General features: G+C 38.4%; 1 protein-coding gene across 1 annotated transcript in view; it reads left to right on the forward strand.

The window, feature by feature from the left end:
* hbs1l (HBS1-like translational GTPase) overlaps positions 1–15872 on the forward strand; it is a 35514-nt gene extending 19642 nt beyond the window's left edge. The window contains exons 5-18 of the mRNA XM_042504101.2: positions 598–706; positions 1435–1685; positions 3451–3616; positions 4327–4444; positions 7387–7533; positions 7917–7991; positions 8106–8223; positions 9511–9579; positions 9684–9788; positions 11108–11198; positions 11344–11452; positions 12101–12201; positions 13138–13282; positions 15077–15872. Of these exons, the coding sequence (XP_042360035.1) occupies positions 598–706; positions 1435–1685; positions 3451–3616; positions 4327–4444; positions 7387–7533; positions 7917–7991; positions 8106–8223; positions 9511–9579; positions 9684–9788; positions 11108–11198; positions 11344–11452; positions 12101–12201; positions 13138–13282; positions 15077–15088 (1616 nt within the window). The 3' untranslated portion in view covers positions 15089–15872. The remainder of the gene's footprint in view (positions 1–597; positions 707–1434; positions 1686–3450; positions 3617–4326; positions 4445–7386; positions 7534–7916; positions 7992–8105; positions 8224–9510; positions 9580–9683; positions 9789–11107; positions 11199–11343; positions 11453–12100; positions 12202–13137; positions 13283–15076) is intronic.
* Positions 15873–18493: the final 2621 nt, after the last annotated feature.

An 18493-nucleotide genomic window follows, 5' to 3' on the forward strand; every position in this document is an offset into this window, starting at 1 on the left:
ATCGTGCTCCTGACAAATCCTCCTGTATTATCAAAAAACAGCTAAAACTAATACTGAAACTGGCAAAAGCTAAACAATAAAAACCAAACTGAGAAAACCCACTCTGGAAACTAACAGACACTTAACTGTATTGGAAAAAAATATATAAAAGAAATAATTAAACAAATGAAAAACACAGAACTAGTAAAACTTTGTCCCAGACCTAGAAAAGCAGAACCGAAAGATCAAATCTCTCATATGACAAATTTGTAGTCTAGGGCTGTTACGCTGACTGTCATATAATGAACCGACTTTTGAAACTTTTACATCTAGTTGAGCTTAATACAGTGATCTTCATAACTGAGGGTCAATAACATTATCTGGAACATCTAGTGGGAGAAACCTCTCAGTGTTACTGGTTGTTATGAGAGACTGTAACAACTGTTTGACAGTACATATGAACCATTTATCACAGGCTGAAGGTCACTTCTATGCTCCTTTTAAACAGGAATAAAATGCAACATGTTCCACACACAAGTCATAGTCATTTGCCACAGTGAATCATGATTGCCTTTGTTTCTGAGCAAGTGTACTTTTTTGTGCCTCTGTTCCTTGTAGCGAAAATCAGAGATGTGCCTCAAAATAAAGTGGACTCTGAAGTGGTTCCCAAAGTGGCCCGCATGACCGTTTCTGGCAAGAAGCAGACCATGGGCTTTGACGTTCCCAGGTACCTTACACACACCTGTGCACAAATACAAAACATTCCTATAAAATGATGCAAAAAATTGAAGATTACGTTTGTTTATTTTCTTTACAGTGGACCCTCTTACCCATGTTTTTGTGTGCAAGTGCCAAAAAGGAACAAAAGTTTTTAGAATTGTTCCAGTATTTAGCAAGAATGCTACAGCTGGCAGCAGTGAAATGGGCTTAAGTGTAATCATTCAGGGCATATTCACACCAATATTGTCAAACACTTTTAGCAATCTGAGCATGTTAGTCATGAAAACAAACACCTTAGTGAACATACATTGATGGTGCTCAGTTGTCCACAGGGATTACACAGCAGCTGCTGGCTGCAGGGGTCTCCTCAATACTGGACCAATTTCAGACGCCGTTGTTCCCATTAGTCACTTAGACACAAAAACATGGGAAAATAGGGTGCAGGTTAAAAAATTAATGAAGGTACCCTTTAAGCTGTTATGATGTAGCTCCCTCTATATACTCTGTAAACCATTTAACCTTTGGAAAATAGTAGTTTTATTTATAATGAAAGGTAGAAGTACTATAAATTTTGATTAGCTGTGAACCTGAGTGGCGTATGATAACCCTACTTCTGATGAGCAAGTATCTTGTATAGAAATACATCAGTGCTTTTCACAGTTTTGGAAGCTGTATGCTAGAATAATCATTTGTTGTGTTTTATCATGATTAAACTCATCCACACTCTCTCCTTAGCTCAGGGGAGAATGGCGTTGTAACTCCTTCAGCACGCCGAGGTGGCAGCCCTGAAAATGCCACCACAATCCCTGCCCCAGAGGCCACACCTAAGCGTCCTGAGACCCCATCTAAGGGGTCAAATGGAGACGAGTCCTCCACAGCTCCAACCCCCGGCCGCTCTTCTGGAAAGGCCCGGCAGTCGATCAATGTCAAGGCTGAACTTGAGAAGAGGCAGGGGGGCAAACCTCTGTTGAATCTGGTGGTTATAGGTAGGAAGGAAATACATTTTACCACTCATTACTTAATTTTTCTCTCCAGTTAAGTGAATACTTAATCCCCAAATCACTATTTGTATATCAGTTACTTACCCTCACTTTGTTTATCTCGCATGCCTCTGATGAACAAAAACGTAGAAAATGATTAAGTCGTATGCTCAGTGCTTCCCAAACAGACGTATGGATGTATTTTGCTTTCTGGTGGCGAGTTGAACTGAAAGTGAAACTTATACGTGCTCTCTTTAATTAATGTACTGTAATTTAACCTCGCTGAACACAGGAGCTGCTGGTCTACTGCTGCCCCAATCATTTAGTTCATTTGTGTTACTGTGTAACTTGGTGTTTTAAAGTGTTGGTTCAGATTTACCAAAGACACAGCAAAACCAAAAATTAACTGACGGAGGCAGTAATCGACCAGCAGCTCCCATGTTCAGCAGGATAAAATTACTGTTTATGTCAATGGAGTCTGGCTTGGAGGAGAACGTAGGTAAGTTTCAGCTTATGCTCAGTTCCCCGTTTGTAAGAGCTGTTTGTTTGGGAAGTGCTGAGCATACGACTGGAGAAATGAGACTTGGATTATACTGCATGAGATTTGTGAGAGTTTGTAAACAGGTGTTTTGATAAAGTTTAGCTGTTAAATGCTGAGCCCATTGACTTAAATTTATAAAGACATTTTCTGAGTTTTGGATTCTTAGATCACTGGAGGCATGCAAGAAAAAGTTTTCTTCCAAATTCAATTTAACACGGGAGTAACTGATATAGAAATTAAATTTTGGAGGCTGAAGTATTCCTTTAATTGCACATTAACAAGGGGTAAAAAGTTGACTTTGCACAAACAAGACTGAAATAAATGACACTCACATCCATCTTCCATCCCCATAACAATTTCTTACTTGCTTACAGTGCACACATTGATATATGGTTAAATACACAGGAAATACTACTTGACTTATTAAGCAATACACAGTACTGCTGTGATATATTAGACTGACTTTGTAATGCATTAAAGACTGAAGTGGAGGATTTTAACATATTAGTTTTTCCTATTAGAACATTTCATCAAGTTTTCCTTCTTCTAAAATCTCTTTTTTTTCAAAACCTCATGCAGTAGATCCACATCAAAAAGTCTACACATTGCAACATAGCTGTGTAAAAAAAAAAAAAAAGAAGTCCTAGGTTTCCCCACATCCTTGATGTATAAATATGCCAAGTTTGCTCCTCAAACATATTCTACCAGTTTCTGTCTGATTTGTTCCTGTGCAGTCACTGTTAACCCTCAGTCTGCCTCTTATGTGCCCAAGTCTAAGTTTAATAGTAGCAAATGAGTCGACCTGCAGACCAGTGCAGTTGCTTAATCATGTTTTCTCATTCTCAGTTACACTAGAAAAAAGTGACTCGGTAGTTTCAGAAGTGCACATGATTCTCGTTTCTCACAGCCTGTGAAACCTTTCGTTTTACCACGGTCCTCTCCCTTCCCCCCTCTCACCCTCCATCCTTGTTCCCATTTCTGTCTACATCCCTCCACTTGTGCAATGCTGCTTCTTTCCTTCTTTCATCTGTGGCTTCCCTTGGCTGTATCTTATCTTCTCTCTTCCCTTACCTGTCTTATCACTCTTGTTACATTCTTCCTCTGTCCTCACCCTGCTCTGCAACCCTTCCTGGTGCCCTCTATCACCAAACCACCCTCTGACCTCCTTTTTATTTCTCTCTACATCCTTAACTCCTCTGCATTAATTATGTTATTGCTCTCTGCATGCAGGTCATGTGGATGCAGGTAAAAGCACACTGATGGGCCACCTGCTCTATAAGCTGGGCAACGTCAACAAGCGCACAATGCACAAGTATGAGCAGGAATCAAAGAAGGCGGGAAAGGCGTCCTTCGCTTATGCATGGGTCCTGGATGAGACTGGAGAGGAGAGGGACAGGTACATTTTGAAACCAAACCGATAAATATGCATGGATAGGAAATTTTTCTATTGTCCCCCTTAACATTTAAGGAAAAGGTCAGGATTGTTTGATTGGTTTGATTGTTCCAGATGGACGCTTAATGCACACTGCAGTCTCTTCCTGCTGTGTGCTTCTGTTGATTAAAAGTCTCAAAGGTCAACATTTTGATGAAATAATTGGTGCTTGTGATAGTAACTCAATATAATATTGTACTGGGTGTTATGTGGAAAAAGTGGCTTGTACATGAGAAGGATTAAATCTTGCCTCCCTATTTTAGAGTTATTTTGCTGATTAATAATGTTGTCATGCAGTAAATACGTCCTCGTTTGCCATCTCTGTTGTTGACACCAGAGTAAAACGGAAGCGAAATATGCCAGAAACAGAAAGTAACTTGGGTGGGAATCCATATTCACTTATCAGTATCCTCTGAAGCGATTGCGTAATACCAGCAACATCTGACTATAATAGAGAGAGCCTCGCCCTCGAGAAGACGTTGCTTATGAACTGAAATTGACCGAGGCTTTAAATTCTACTTTACCTTATAGGGAAGTCCTTCAACACAACATCCACGCCCATATATTGTTTAATTTACATAATTTTTACGCCTCTACACAAATGTTTTTGCATGCTACAGATGCATTTTAACTGGGTAAAAGTTTTGGAATAAAGTTATTTATGTTTGCTGCAGAGGTGTGACCATGGATGTGGGCATGACCAAGTTTGAGACAAACTCAAAGGTAGTGACCCTGATGGATGCGCCAGGACACAAAGACTTCATCCCTAACATGATCACAGGAGCTGCACAGGTATACCAAATATTCATCAGCCTGCACAATGCATACAAACCATCACAGTGAATGAGAGACCTCCAGGTATCAGCATATATACCTCTTAATGTTGGTGTTACAGCCATGTTACACCCATCCATCAGCAGCCACCCCACTGCTCTGTTCTGATCACATGGAGATTTCTGTCTCTGCTTGTCTATGTGTCGACCTGGGTGTGTTTGCTTGTCTCTCTCGCTCTCTGTTTAGACACAATTGACAAATATGTGGAAGCACTTGATCCATATTTTATCATTTATTCCAAAAACATAATTTATATTATATCTTATTTAGCCGTTATATTGTTCATGACAGATTGTCACTGTGTTTTCCTGCCTGATACACTCGCATCTTGTGAAAATATTGATCAGACGTCATAACTATAGCTGCAGAAAGTAAGCCGGCAGCAGAGCCCTGGGTGCGGTCAATGTGAGAAACCCCATTGCTCAACGCAGGAGCCGACAGGAATCAGTCAGTGCCCCACTGAAAATCACTGTGTCGCTGCATCGTTGCGTCAGCAACTTGTATCAATGAATAGCATTAAAGTCAAGCTCACTCTAGCAAAATCTGGAGGCTGAAAGTTCACAGAACACTGATCAACATACTGAAACAAAAAACGTCCAATAACGACTGCTCAACTTGATGCAGTCTCAGTCGACTGAGGGGTCTCCAACCGACGATCCAAATCTCTGACTTTCAGGGAGCAGCACTACTTAAGACAAAACAATATATTTAAAAACATAGCTAATCTTTTGATTCAGCATTTTATTTTACTTTTAAGGAGCAGTGTGTAGGATTTAGTGGCATCTAGCAGTGAGGACTGCAGGTTTCAACCAGCTGAAACTTCTCCCGTCTGCCAAGAGTGAACTGCTGGTTAGAATTCTCACAGTGTTTATTATTTTTACCAGGAGCTAAATTATTCACATAGGTCTGTTCCTCTCCTAAACAAACGGACCCGGGGCTGTATTCATAAAACTTCTGACTACAAAGCGTTGCACCTAGTGACAAAATTCTAAGAAAATCCTTAGAATGATGATGTTTTCTAAAAATTTCTTCTTAAAATTAAGACTAGGCCCTGGTAAAGATTAGTTATTTACAATGCATCTTAGCCCTAAAGAGAGCTCTTAAGATGGAAAAATTAGTAGCTAGGATGAATTTTAAGAGGCTTAAGAGTTTTATTTAAGCAGAAAAGGAAATAGAAAGGCAAAGGTAAGAGAAATATTCTCTTAATGTTAGATGAGTAAGCTGAGCTGATTTGTGAATAGCTTTTGTCAGGATCATGATTGATTTTTTTTTCTTTGCACCACATTTACAAATAGCACACAAACTATGAAGATCCTTTGATACCTTTAAATGTACTACTTAGTGAATCAAGGTAACAATAAAGTATCTAGCATCATTTAAATTAACAAACCTCCACTTCATAGAAACAGTTTCTTTCCCTCCTGCGATTTACTCTTGACCCACCACACCCGTCAGCATGATTTGAAATAACTTTTGTGGTTTTGGGTGTTGGTGTAACAAGGTGTTTTTGCAGGCATGGGTGTGCTTGTCTGTCTCTGTTTTGAGACACAAATGTAATTTCTCTTTTTACCATATGACTGTCCTCACGTTCAGCCTCATCCTGCAGTGACTAAGGGGTTTCTGCTGTAGGCAAAGCTCTCCATCAGTCACGTATTCTCAGTCTTGATGATATTTCTCAGCTCGAGAAAATTAACTCCTGTAGAGAGTATTAATTTAATTTTCTACTTACTGTTAGTATGATGTATTTAACTGTATTTTGCTTATTTTTTGGCTCACCAAACATGTACATGTTTAAAATTTACATTTTGAAAAGCTCACTTTAAGATTTTTAAGATTTCAGTGATTTTTTAAAATTTGTCCAGTATTGAGCAAGAGCGCTGTAACTGGCAACCTTAAAACAAGCTGCAATGTATCCATGTGCGCATGTGCGCACTGTGACTTTACATCCACTGACAGTTCTTGTTATTCTATGTGTGACAACATTATGGAAAGGATGCTAGAGGGTGATAGACGTCTTTGTTAAAGAGCAAGATCCTTTTTGTTTAATGAAAAACAGCCCAGAAATCATTATCCCCAAAGACACCAGACTCCATTTAAAGAAATGTTGTGTTATCATAAAACACACTTTATTCAGAGTCCACAAAAGCAAAATAAAACTCATAAAAGTCTGGTTTGGGTGAAATAAACCCTGAATTTCCTCATTTAGATGTGACAATATGTTGGCTCTTTACAAGCTAAAATTACTGTTTATTTAAGAGTCCTGTGGCTTTGGCGATAATGATTATGGTGCTGTTTTTGGATTTAAAAAAAAGGTTGTTACTCTTCTGTCTTTGTAGATATCCTTTCCATAATATTGTCAGACACTTAGAGTAACAATCTGAGCCTTTCAGATTAAAAAAAAAAACAAGGACTTTTCATGGAGGTAAACTGACAGTGCGAACTTGCAGTTTCAGAAATTGTTGTCTCTATTGGTCACTGAGACACTAAAAAATTTGAAAATAGTGTCCAGGTTGAAAAATACTGAAGTTACCCTTTTAGGTGCATAATTGTTCCAATAGACTTCAGAAATGAATTGGAAGATGAATAATGAATTGTGAGCACTGTGTGACTCTTGTCACAGTGGCTTTAAGCTTGAGCTATGGCTTGTCCTTTTACATTACTTTATGTTCCTGTACTAGCCTCTATGCATAATACACTGACGTTTCTACTGTGATGGTTTAATAGGGCTAGAAATGCTCTTTAACATGACAGAAACGTTCCTCTTAACCACACAAACGTGTCTCATCAATGAAATATGTTAAAACAGAACTGAGTTTGTCTGTGATTTTAAGACTCACATCTGCCTCAGCACAGCAGCAGATGCATGTGGTTCTTATCTTTCCCCTTGGTGCTCTCTCCAGGCCGACGTGGCTGTGCTTGTGGTGGATGCCAGCCGAGGAGAATTCGAGGCAGGCTTCGAGGCGGGCGGTCAGACCAGGGAGCATGCCCTGTTGGTGCGTTCGCTTGGCGTCACACAGCTGGCTGTAGCTGTTAACAAGATGGACCAGGTCAGAGCTGCTACATGTCACAGACACAAAGTGGGGATGTTTTGAGGACTGATTAAAGATATTCAAAATGGGTGATTGTGACAGACAGCAGAATTTATATATTCTGTGAGGGGTGCTAATCTGCTAGATACTCCACAGCTCACAGTTAAAATGGACCTTTATGTTTCTCTCTTTTTTTAAAGTTCAAGACTTGTCACCTCTAACCATTTCTGTCATGTGAGAACAGGGCCTCAGGGAACAGTGTGTGTGTGTGTGTGATTGCATTGCATTTTTGTTTCCCATAATCACTGGCATGTTGCTGACACATTTCCATTTCAAAGCCGTGCTGAAGGGTAAACTTTCTGTCTTTGTATTTTCTTTTTTTTTTTACTTTTACAAATCAGGTAAATTGGCAACAAGAGCGTTTCCAAGAAATTGTTTCCAAACTTGGCCAATTTCTCAAGCAGGCAGGATTCAAGGTGAGTTTCCACCAAGTCACTTGTATATTAGATGTTATTTCAAATATATTTGGTTAAGAGGAAGTATTTTCCAGCTTTTATTTTATTCGATCCTGTGTTGATGTGTTTTTCCAGGAGTCTGATGTGTTCTACATCCCCAGCAGCGGCCTGTCAGGAGAGAACCTTACCACCCGGAGTTCAGTACCACAGCTTACCTCTTGGTACTCTGGTCCCAGCCTGCTGGAGCAGATTGGTAATGCACAATGGCATGGTGCCAGCTGCTCAAAGCATTTACTGCCTTTCAGCACTTAGATCCAGGTCTTTCTCTAGGACCAAAAAAAGGAAAATATGCAAGCTGCATTTCTACCCCCCTTTCTTTTATAATGGATCTCTTGCAGATGGTTGGACTGTCTTTCTCTCTTCCATGTTGATTGCATTGCACTAAATGTGTATTAAATGCCTATATGTAGTAATTTTGACTAATATTGAATATTTCAAGGCTTCTTTAACTTAAAAAATAAAATGGAAGAGATTTATACTATGTTATAACTTAACTCTCCTCAGGGTGTTCCTTAAAAAGAGTGCAACTATGAAATACCACGCGGCTAGCAGGTAATCACTTGATGCAAGAGAGTTCCTAAAATACTGTAATTTGCATAAAAAAATAAAATAAAATAAATTAAGCCAGTCACTTTTCTCTCAGTGGTTTTAAAGTGATAAAGTCTTCCAACTAACTAAAATCTACTGAGTATCAAACACTCCCCCTATAGACTTGAGAAGTAGCTGTAAAACCTTTGTAGTTTCATCAGTCACAGAGATCAGCTTAATGGGACATATTTTGCCTCTTACCTGTAGTGCTATTTATTATTCAGTCTAGATTGTTTTTGTGAGAGTTGCTGAGTATTGGAGATATCAGCCGTAGAGATTTCGGCCCTCTCTCCAGTATAATAGAACTAGATTGCACTTGGCTTGTGGTGCTAAAAGCTCATGATTTCTGGAAAGAGACATTGCAGTTGCGTTTTACAAATGTATTTTTTGTGCTTTTATCTTGGAGACAGGGCAGATATTTCTATGGCCGATGCCTCCAACACTAACTGACACCAAAACAATCTACACTGACAAATAGCACTACATGTAGGAGGAAAAGATGTATTTTTGATTTTGGGGCAGACTGTTCCTTTATATTCATTCAGTTACAGTGGATTCCAGTGGTGACAGGTTGCACATTGAAAACTATTAGAATAAGTAAAATGCATCCCTTCCCATCCCTTGTGATCATTGTGACGGAAATGATTAATAGCTTCTTCAGAGTATTGCGTACAGATTTCAGATGGATTTCACATGCTGTGACTGTCATTCAAGTGCTGACCGTCTGTACTGCAGGACACAGTACAGACACTTAAGTGTTCATCATCCTGTACCAGTTAAAATGATTCATCTCTTTTGGTCACTATGATTCCTGTAATACCTTCTAGATGTTCTTTACTCATTGTTTTCTTCCTCTTTTGTTTTGGTCTTTCCTTTTCCCTCTTTTCTAAAGATGCCTTCAAAGCCCCTCAGAGATCTATAGACAAACCGTTCAGACTGTGCGTCTCCGATGTGTTTAAAGGTAAAGTCACTGACTCATATGTACAGTGTGTGTCGTTTTATTCATGTCACTTCTCATTTTCTCTTTCTCTAAATTAAAGCTGATGTGGCATTTTCTCTTTCCAGACCAGGGTTCAGGCTTCTGTGTTACAGGGAAGATCGAGGCGGGCTACATTCAGACTGGAGAGAGAATATTAGCAATGCCTCCTAATGAAACCTGCACTGTCAAAGGTAGGCACTGGTGTGTCTTTGCTGCTAGACTGACATGCAGGCTGACTTTGGTACTTCACTTTTCACTGTGGAGTCCTGCAGATGCCACTAGGTTCACTCAGTCACCCACCACATGGCTGGAATTACAATGACAACTATGATAATAACAGCAAATAGAATTATAGGATGTTTAAAAGATATAATATGAAACATTTCCGCATTGAAATGTCCAAAAAATGACTAGACCTGTGTTATATTTGTGCTGAGTTGTGTACTTACATTATCTCAGATGTTTCCACCAGCTGTCTAAACCAGAAAAATGTGTAATTAATGTGTAATTTTATTCAAGCTTTCATTTCACATCATTTTCCACAGCATTTCTTTCTGCCACACATTTTTCCATTAATTGCATGCCATTTTGCAACACATTAATCTAGTAGAGATCAGACGTTATTTATTGACATGATGTTTTAATATCGATCCACCGTGCTAATGCGTACGGTAACGTTTCAACGTTACAACAATGTTATTATGTGACTTTGTTTTTTAGCTGCTGCCCTGTTAAAAGCATTATATGGCTTTCATCAAAGCCTGCAGACTCCTCGGACAGAAACGATCCTTTTGACCTCACAGAACACAAGAGCTGCTGGTTTGCCATTGCCTCGCTCAGTTTGGTTATTATTGCGTAACTTGTTTTGACCACATATTACAGTCATGGGCTATCCCAAAGTTGAGTTTTCCACAAAATGCTTGCTGGAGTAGCTGTACTAGAAACGGTTAGATGTCTCATCTGATGCTAATTATAAGTTAGCAAGATGACCTACAGCTATTTCATCAGAATGAAAAGATTAAAGGTGAAAAAATGTGACTAAACATAACTTGAACAAAACTTCAGTGAGTATAAGTTCTGCCCAGGTCACATCAGATAAATTTCATTTGCAATGATTGTTGTTTACATAGGTACAAAACTTTCTGTATGGTTGTATAACAATGAAGACAACAACTCTTATGATCCCATGGTACCTCTGGGCGTCATCAAAATCCATCTTTTGTTATTGGTTTGACTGAGAGACCTTTAGGGGCAGAAAATGAGCTTTTGCAAAAAAGGAAAAAAATCTCAACATACAAGAAATTCATATAAGATGTTTATGTTAACTGAGGATACAGTATCATAAATTATAAGCTATCTCCTCAGTCAGGATTTTTTAAAAAAGCAACACCTGCATCTGAGTGCGCCTTTTTGTGCATCTCTGAATGTGGATGACTGTTGAACGCCTGGTGATAAATGCTGCCATCCTGTGGCAGCTGCATGACTTACACCCTGTCTGCCTGTACTGCAGGTATAACTCTACATGACGAGGCTCTGGACTGGGCTGCAGCAGGAGACCATGTGAGCCTCACAGTCACCGGCATGGACATCATCAAGATCAAGTAAGCACAATGTTGCCACTGTTTATCTAATATAAGCATGAAGGTCTGTTTTGCTCTCAACATATGCACCACTGATGACATCTGCTCTGTAAATGTTTGTGCACATTTGGTGATGGATTTATTGATAACTGCTGCCTCCTTCCAGTGTGGGTTGTGTGTTCTGTGATCCCAAGGAGCCAATTCGTGTGTGTACTCGATTCAGAGCCCGAATCCTTCTCTTTAATATCGAGGTCCCCATCACACAAGGCTTCCCAGTAAGTGCTAGCCAACACACCCCATACCACCAACAGATTTTTTTGTGTTAATTTCCAGCCCAATCGCCACAATAAAATGTTGGCATTGTACATTTCTGCAAACCACAGATCCGTTCAGTTTGTACGTTTCATCCATATGACATAGTTCAGAATACATGTATATGAGCTGAGTTTCTCAGCACGAGGAGGAGTTAATGGTGGATGGCGTAACAACTAGACATAATGGCTGCTAAGCTGCAGACCACTTTTTGAGACTAACAAAAGAGGATGTTTTTTTAAGACAGTTCAGGATATGTCCAGCTGTGTCTGTAGTAACCAAACTGGGTATTTTAAGCCAAAACATGATGTTTTTCTAACCCTAGCCAAGTGGTTTATGTGTCTAAACCTAACTACACATTAACCACGATGCTGTCACAACATAAAATTAAAAATTGAAACCTAAAGAAACACAAAGATTCGGCATATGCACTTCATATGAAACATATAAATGTAACATATCCATCATTTGCAGAAATTCACAATGCCAACATTTGTTCTGGCGATTGGGTTGTAATTGCATATGTGTGCTGGATTTATAGGCATACAACTCCGTTTCTGTGTCATTCATTCATTGTGTGTGTGTGTGTGTGTGTGTGTGTGTGTATGTAGATATTGCTGCATTACCAAACAGTCAGTGAACCGGCCACCATTAGGAAACTAATTAGTGTTTTACACAAGAGCAGCGGTGAAGTCCTCAAGAAGAAACCAAAGTAAGTGTGCATTTTATCACATTTTGTATCACAAATATAAAGTAAACATTGGGATTTTTCTTACTGTATACTAGATTTGTAGCATTTACATATGTGTATAAGTGGTTATCATGCAGTGTACATTTGCTTATTTATGGTATGGGGGCGGGGGGGGGGGTTAACTGGATGGAGAATCTCACGTGCACTTTTGGATCTTCTTTTACTGCCTGTCAGACTTTTTACACTTATTGCCATTAAAATAAAAACGGTATCAAGTGTCAATTATAATAAAACGCTTGTGTAAATGAGAAAAAAAACAACTTATTTTTTCCCTTCTCCTTCCTGAGTAACTGACAGTAATTTCAATAGTGTAACATCAACTACTATGGTACCATGATATTTTCTGAGATGGCTATCGTACCATAAAAAAAATATCACTGATGCAACCCCGTTGTATTGTCCAGATAAGAGTTGCTCTGAAGGCATCAAAAAGATCAGCACTGAAGTGAACCTTAAACAATGTCAAAATTTTCCCCCAAACTGCTTCCCATTTCTTTTCACTTTATCAAAATTGAAAGATTTAAGATCAAACAAGCAAAACTATGCTGAAAAATCCAGTTCTTGTTAGAACTTTGAAATCCAGGTGGGTGTGTTAACCTTATTCCCTGTGTCTGTGTGTCTGTCCTGCTATAAATTTATTTATTTAACAAGTGTGTCATTCAAGTGCCAACTATTCTAACTCAACAAAATGACTGATAAGATCTGAGCTACACAGAGACATTAACATAACATACTGTTTTTAATGTGTAATCTGATGTCGTCTCTGTTTGTTTTTCTAACTGCCTGTCTGCTTTTTATGTTGATGTTACATGTGTTCAGTGAGCCAAAGACAAATACTTGTGGAAATTAAAGATCTTCTCTCTCCTCTCCTCTCCTCTCTTCTCCTCTTTTATGAAGGTGCTTGAGTAAAGGTATGAATGCCATCGTGGAGATCCAGACTCACAGGCCGGTGTCATTAGAGCTGTACAAGGACTACAAGGAGCTGGGACGCTTCATGCTCAGATATGTCGGTTCAACCATTGCTGCAGGTGTTGTCACTGAGGTAAGGTGCAACAAACTTTAGAACAAAGTCAACAAGTGAGGCTTTTCTTATTTCAGTATTTTATGCCTCGTCTTTCTTATGTCCTGTCTGTGGTCCAAAAACCCATGTTAGGGCACCATCTTAAAGGATATCTAAATTACTAAAATTCATCTTGAGAAGAGAGGAAGCTTGCTATGAGCAAGGATGCAAAGGTGCATCCTTTGCAGAAGTCTTTTTGACACTCATGATGTATAAAAAGGGTGTCACACTGGCTTGGGTCGTATCACAGTATTACAGTATACCAGGTACTTACAAATCCTGAAGGTGTATTTTTCAGTACTGTCCTAAATACAGGTGCTCCGCTTCTTATTGAACTCTTTGTATGTAGTGCACAGCAGGCACCATCAGAGCTCATGCTTTGGTGTCTACTGGTGGAACAAGTAGTGTCTACTGCAGGGAATAACAGCATGTTTTTAAATCTTACTTGGTGAATTAAGGGTTAATTTCTACAAACCAGAGCTGGTAATTGACTAGATTTCTAGAACTGGTAACCAGGCAGTTTGAGTGAGTTTTATTTTTTTTCTGTTGAGTTTAAATGAAGTGTGTTTTATGAGGAGTTAACTAAGCAATTAAGTCTTGTCAGTCTTCAGTGACTGAGAGAAAGTTGAATCCGAAAGATGTTCAGTTGTATATCTCTGTTTAACAAGGGAAAAAGGTGTGGAAATATTACTTTTCTTTACATGTCGTGGGTTTCTATTGTATATATTTTAGTCTGAAAAGCTGAAAGTAAGTAGCACACTCACTGTCGAGGGGGTCGTTGTCAATAATAATATATAATAATAATAATAATAAGAAGAAGAAGAAGAAGAAGAAGAAACTTTATTTGTATAGCACCTTTCATGCAAGAAATGCAGCCCAATGTGTTTTACAAGAAATAAATTAAATGCACCAAGTGCTTTCCGTCAAAACACATAAAAGACAAAAAGAAATAATAAAACCTGCATGTCAAAATAAAATAAAATCAGAATAGAATACACAGAATGTATCTTCAAATGGATAAAATCCACTGGATAATAGTAAAATTAAGATAAATTAAGGACAGAATGCATGAAACATAAAATGGAAAATAAATAAAATATAACCAACTGACATTATTAATAAAGTAAAAAAATAGTAAAAAAAAATAGAGTATGTAAAATGCATAAAATCAAGTAAAATACAACATCATAAAAATGTGCAGCAGAATGCAAAGTTAGATCTAATTAAAGGCTAAAGTGAAGAGATATGCTTTTACTTTTATTTAAAAAATATTTTAGTGAACCGGTCAAATGCTGTATAACCCGGTTAAATTTCAGGAAGGTATGAAATATTACATACTGCTCAAGCCACAAGACACAACTGATGATGTGGTTGTGCCAGACTTCATATTAAACTGTCGTTTTAAGACTACGGCTCTGAGACATGGCCGTCTTATTTTGTTAAATGCCGGTTGCCTCAGCTCCTCTCCTCGTGTGTCCTCCTTGCCTCGTCCGCTCGCATCTCAGGATGGAGGGACTAAGACACAAGAGGAGATGAGAAAAAGAGCTGCGGATGTAAAAATGGGTAAATGAGATCAGCTTCTGAATTGTGTTTTTTCAGTAAAGGGGTTTAAACTACTGGTGTATACTGCACCTTTCTCCTCTATGCATCTTTTATATTTTGTATTAAGAATTCACTAATTAATAGTGAGACTGCGTCTGTTCAATCTTATATTTTGAGATAATACCTGTTGTCTTTTTGCTTTTTGATAAAGTGTCCTTGTGATTTTTCCTGCAGATCAAAGAATGAACAGCATTTCCTTTGAAACAAAGCCAATCAGACCTTGCACAGCAGACTGCATGCAGCCAGAGACAAAGTGCAATTCCTCAAGAGATGTCACTCGTGGACTCAGAGCATCACATTCATCCATCCACCTCTCCATCCAGTGCAGCGGCTGCTTCATCTGCCTGCTGTGATCGACACTAACTGCACCTGTAGCAAGTTGCTGAGCAGCCTCCTCTGTCAAACATTACATTTCCCCCCCTCAGACTGCTCGTTTGTTACTAAAACCTCACCGCTCAAAATTCACTAGTTGATAAGCCGAATCAATAATATAATCAGAAAGACAATCTTAATACGCTGAGATTTCAGCAGTGATTAATGTCACCATGCTTATCAAGAAGTAGTCATGACTGATTGTTAATCATGAGAAAAAACGTATGAATTCTGGTGCAGCAACCAGTGCAACAGTTTAACTGGAGCTGTTAACAAATCATCTGCGTAAAAGTTAAAATGACTATTTACATAACAGCTTTTTTGCATAACACGGCTCTTCAAATCAAAACTAATTTTAATCTTTGACAGAAATAAAAGAGTAAGCTGTCATGTCCTGAAGGCGAAACATTTAATATTATTTTACAATTAAGTATGTTTGCATCTCAAAAACAAAGCTGGCGGGAAACTCTAACCAAGTTTCTGAACAAAAAAGGGAAACTTCAGTTTTCACCTCTGGATAAGGAGACATAATTCTCATTTATGTTGACAAACGATACTTGAAATGCTTCTACAGTAAAGCAACAACATGCTTTTCGAAGTGCTCAACTGTGTTTCTTTTCTATCAAAGACTCAGATAGGAGGAGGAGGAGCTGTGTTTCTGTTTTCTCCATGTGTTGGTGAAGGTGGTGTGAAGGAAGATGGTGCAAAATGAACCTGACATCTGTAATCCATGATTTGAGTTTTGATTTCAGCAGTTTGAAGCGTACCCCTCGATCCGACTGAGAAAAGAAAATCCTTGTGATATACAGCCTGTAAAAAAAAACATTGCAGGCAAAAACTCCAAAAGTGTGGAGGAAAACGGTGCGTCAAAGTACGTAGAAAGTGAAAAAGTAGAGGTGAAGATTTCCCATCAGATTTGACGGTGACACAGTTGGGTTGTTCCCTCTGGAGTGGAAAGCACCACAAAGGGCACATCTCAGTGTCAGTGTGTACGTAGAGAAGGGTTCAGAGTTTTAAAAAATGCCCACAACACAAGGTGAACTTGTTTACAGTTTCAGTTGTGGACTTTGAGGAGATATATTCTTGTGTAATTGCGGTGGCCAAAGTTCCAGTTTTGCAAACTTTTCCATCATTTTACAGATAGTGAAAAGACAGAGAGAGAATTAACAGTCAAAAGTGTAAGAGAGACCAATCATAATTTATTTAACATACAGTTGATGGAAAGAATTTAAGGAAATTAAACCCAAAACAAACACTTTCAGATATGCTTTTCTATTTTCCATTAGGTAAAAAAAAGTGAACATGCTTGAAAAAAAGCCAACTGCTTCAATGGGGACAAAAAGATGACAATGAAGTTTACCCTGCCTTTCTGCGAAAGCCCTGCACTCACCAAAAAGTAATTGTACCCAAATTAAAAGAACAAAATTTAAATGTAAGTTGAGGCGGCTGCACATTTTTATTTCTCTGCATTACATGACTTGGTAGTTTTTGTGATTGATGCACCAGCAATCCAGACTGTGACTGATGCATTCATGTGCTCCCTGGATGGTCGTTTTTCTGACTTTGGTGTGATAATGATAAAACACAAGTTCGAAGCTTTACCTTACAAAGTAATTTTGTCTAAAACGAGTACCTAAAACTATGAAAATATCACTTTACCTCACTAATTCTAATAAATAACTTAATCTAGGTCACTACATGGGAAGCAACAAACAGTAACAACCTAATACCATTCTACAAATCATATGAAAATTCAAAAACGTACTTTAGTCCGCATATATAACGTCAACTTCAACAATTTTCACTGGCTTTCCAAGTATAAGGGAAGTTCACATAAACTTTTCCAGTCTGCAACATATTTTTTCCATTATTTCGACACCACATGAATGCAGGGTAAATGACTCTCTAATGTCTCTGTTGAAGTTGACACATCTTACTAATTTGAACACATATGAAATACAAAGCCTGTCGGTGTTTTAGTCTACAGCCCTGTGAGGGGCCCTGAAGGCATCATGAATGCTAAGAACAGTTGTTAGTGGAAGTCTGGTGGCTCGTACCATGATGATGAATCACTTTCTCTGTAAATGCGTGAGTAATCTTGTGGCTTCCTCACCAGAAGTCGTCTTTCTGAATAAGCACTTTCTGGCGCCGAGTTTCACTTGGTTGTCATAGTGTACATAAAACTAAAACAAACACTGAGGGCACAGTTAACACGTCTTTTGGAAAACTGTATGTAGTTTACGTTTGCATTGTCATAACAAAGTTATTTCCCTTTGAGTGTAGGCAAGCATTTCTTTTTGGGCACTTAGGAAATACAAAACATGTAGCAGTGCTTAATTTAGTGGTCAGATGTAGGCCACAGCACTCTGCAGAGCATAGGAAGGGTTAATCTTTACCATTCATACAGGAAACAGGTCTTTCAGCAGAGTGACTTGGCCTTTGGCATGACTTTGAAAACTGATCCTACAAGCCTGCTGCTCTTTGTTCTCTGCAACAAAACAATGTGACCCCAAGGTCCATTTAGTTGCTCTTGTGGTGCTTTTGATCACGACATGATCTCTGTTTAGCCCAATCAGCAGAAAACATTTTTTGCATTGTATGTTTCTGCAAACTACAAATATGTTACATTTGCATGTTTATACATATCAATGAGCCTCCTGCAAGAAACGATACATGTACAAATTTTCTGTTATTTTTGCAGGTGTCTGCGGTTTGTTCTTTTTTATTAGTACCCCTTGTTTTTTTGGGTTTTTTTTGATTTACCAATATTTCCTTATTTTTGCTATTCTCTTAGGTAAGAGAAACATTTTAGGAGTGGATGAGAGCACTCGTACCAAGTGTATCTGATCCCAATTTCTATAATGTTAGACACTGTGCGTCCCTCTGCTGACCAGTGCTGAAATGTAACCAAGTACATTTACTCAAGCACTTTAATCTCATGCCCTTTTCCAATTCTACTCCACTACACGTCAGAGGGAAACTTTTTACTCCACTGTTTCTTTTAGATAACTACTTTACAAACTAAGATTTTTGCGGACAAACCATATAAAAATATACGAGTGCAGTGAAAAGTAGTCCATTAATTAGAAAATTAATTGCCAACTACTTTTTATAATCCTTTAAGTCATTTTTCATTATTTAGATGTATTAAATTTATTTAAACCTTTTTGAATTTGTGCTTTTCATACTTAAGTAGATATCCCTGAAATCACATTTACT

Source organism: Plectropomus leopardus, chromosome 16 (genome assembly GCF_026936395.1).
Source record: "Plectropomus leopardus strain MGB_pleo_1.0 chromosome 16, ASM2693639v1, whole genome shotgun sequence".
Lineage (NCBI taxonomy): Eukaryota > Metazoa > Chordata > Actinopteri > Perciformes > Serranidae > Plectropomus > Plectropomus leopardus.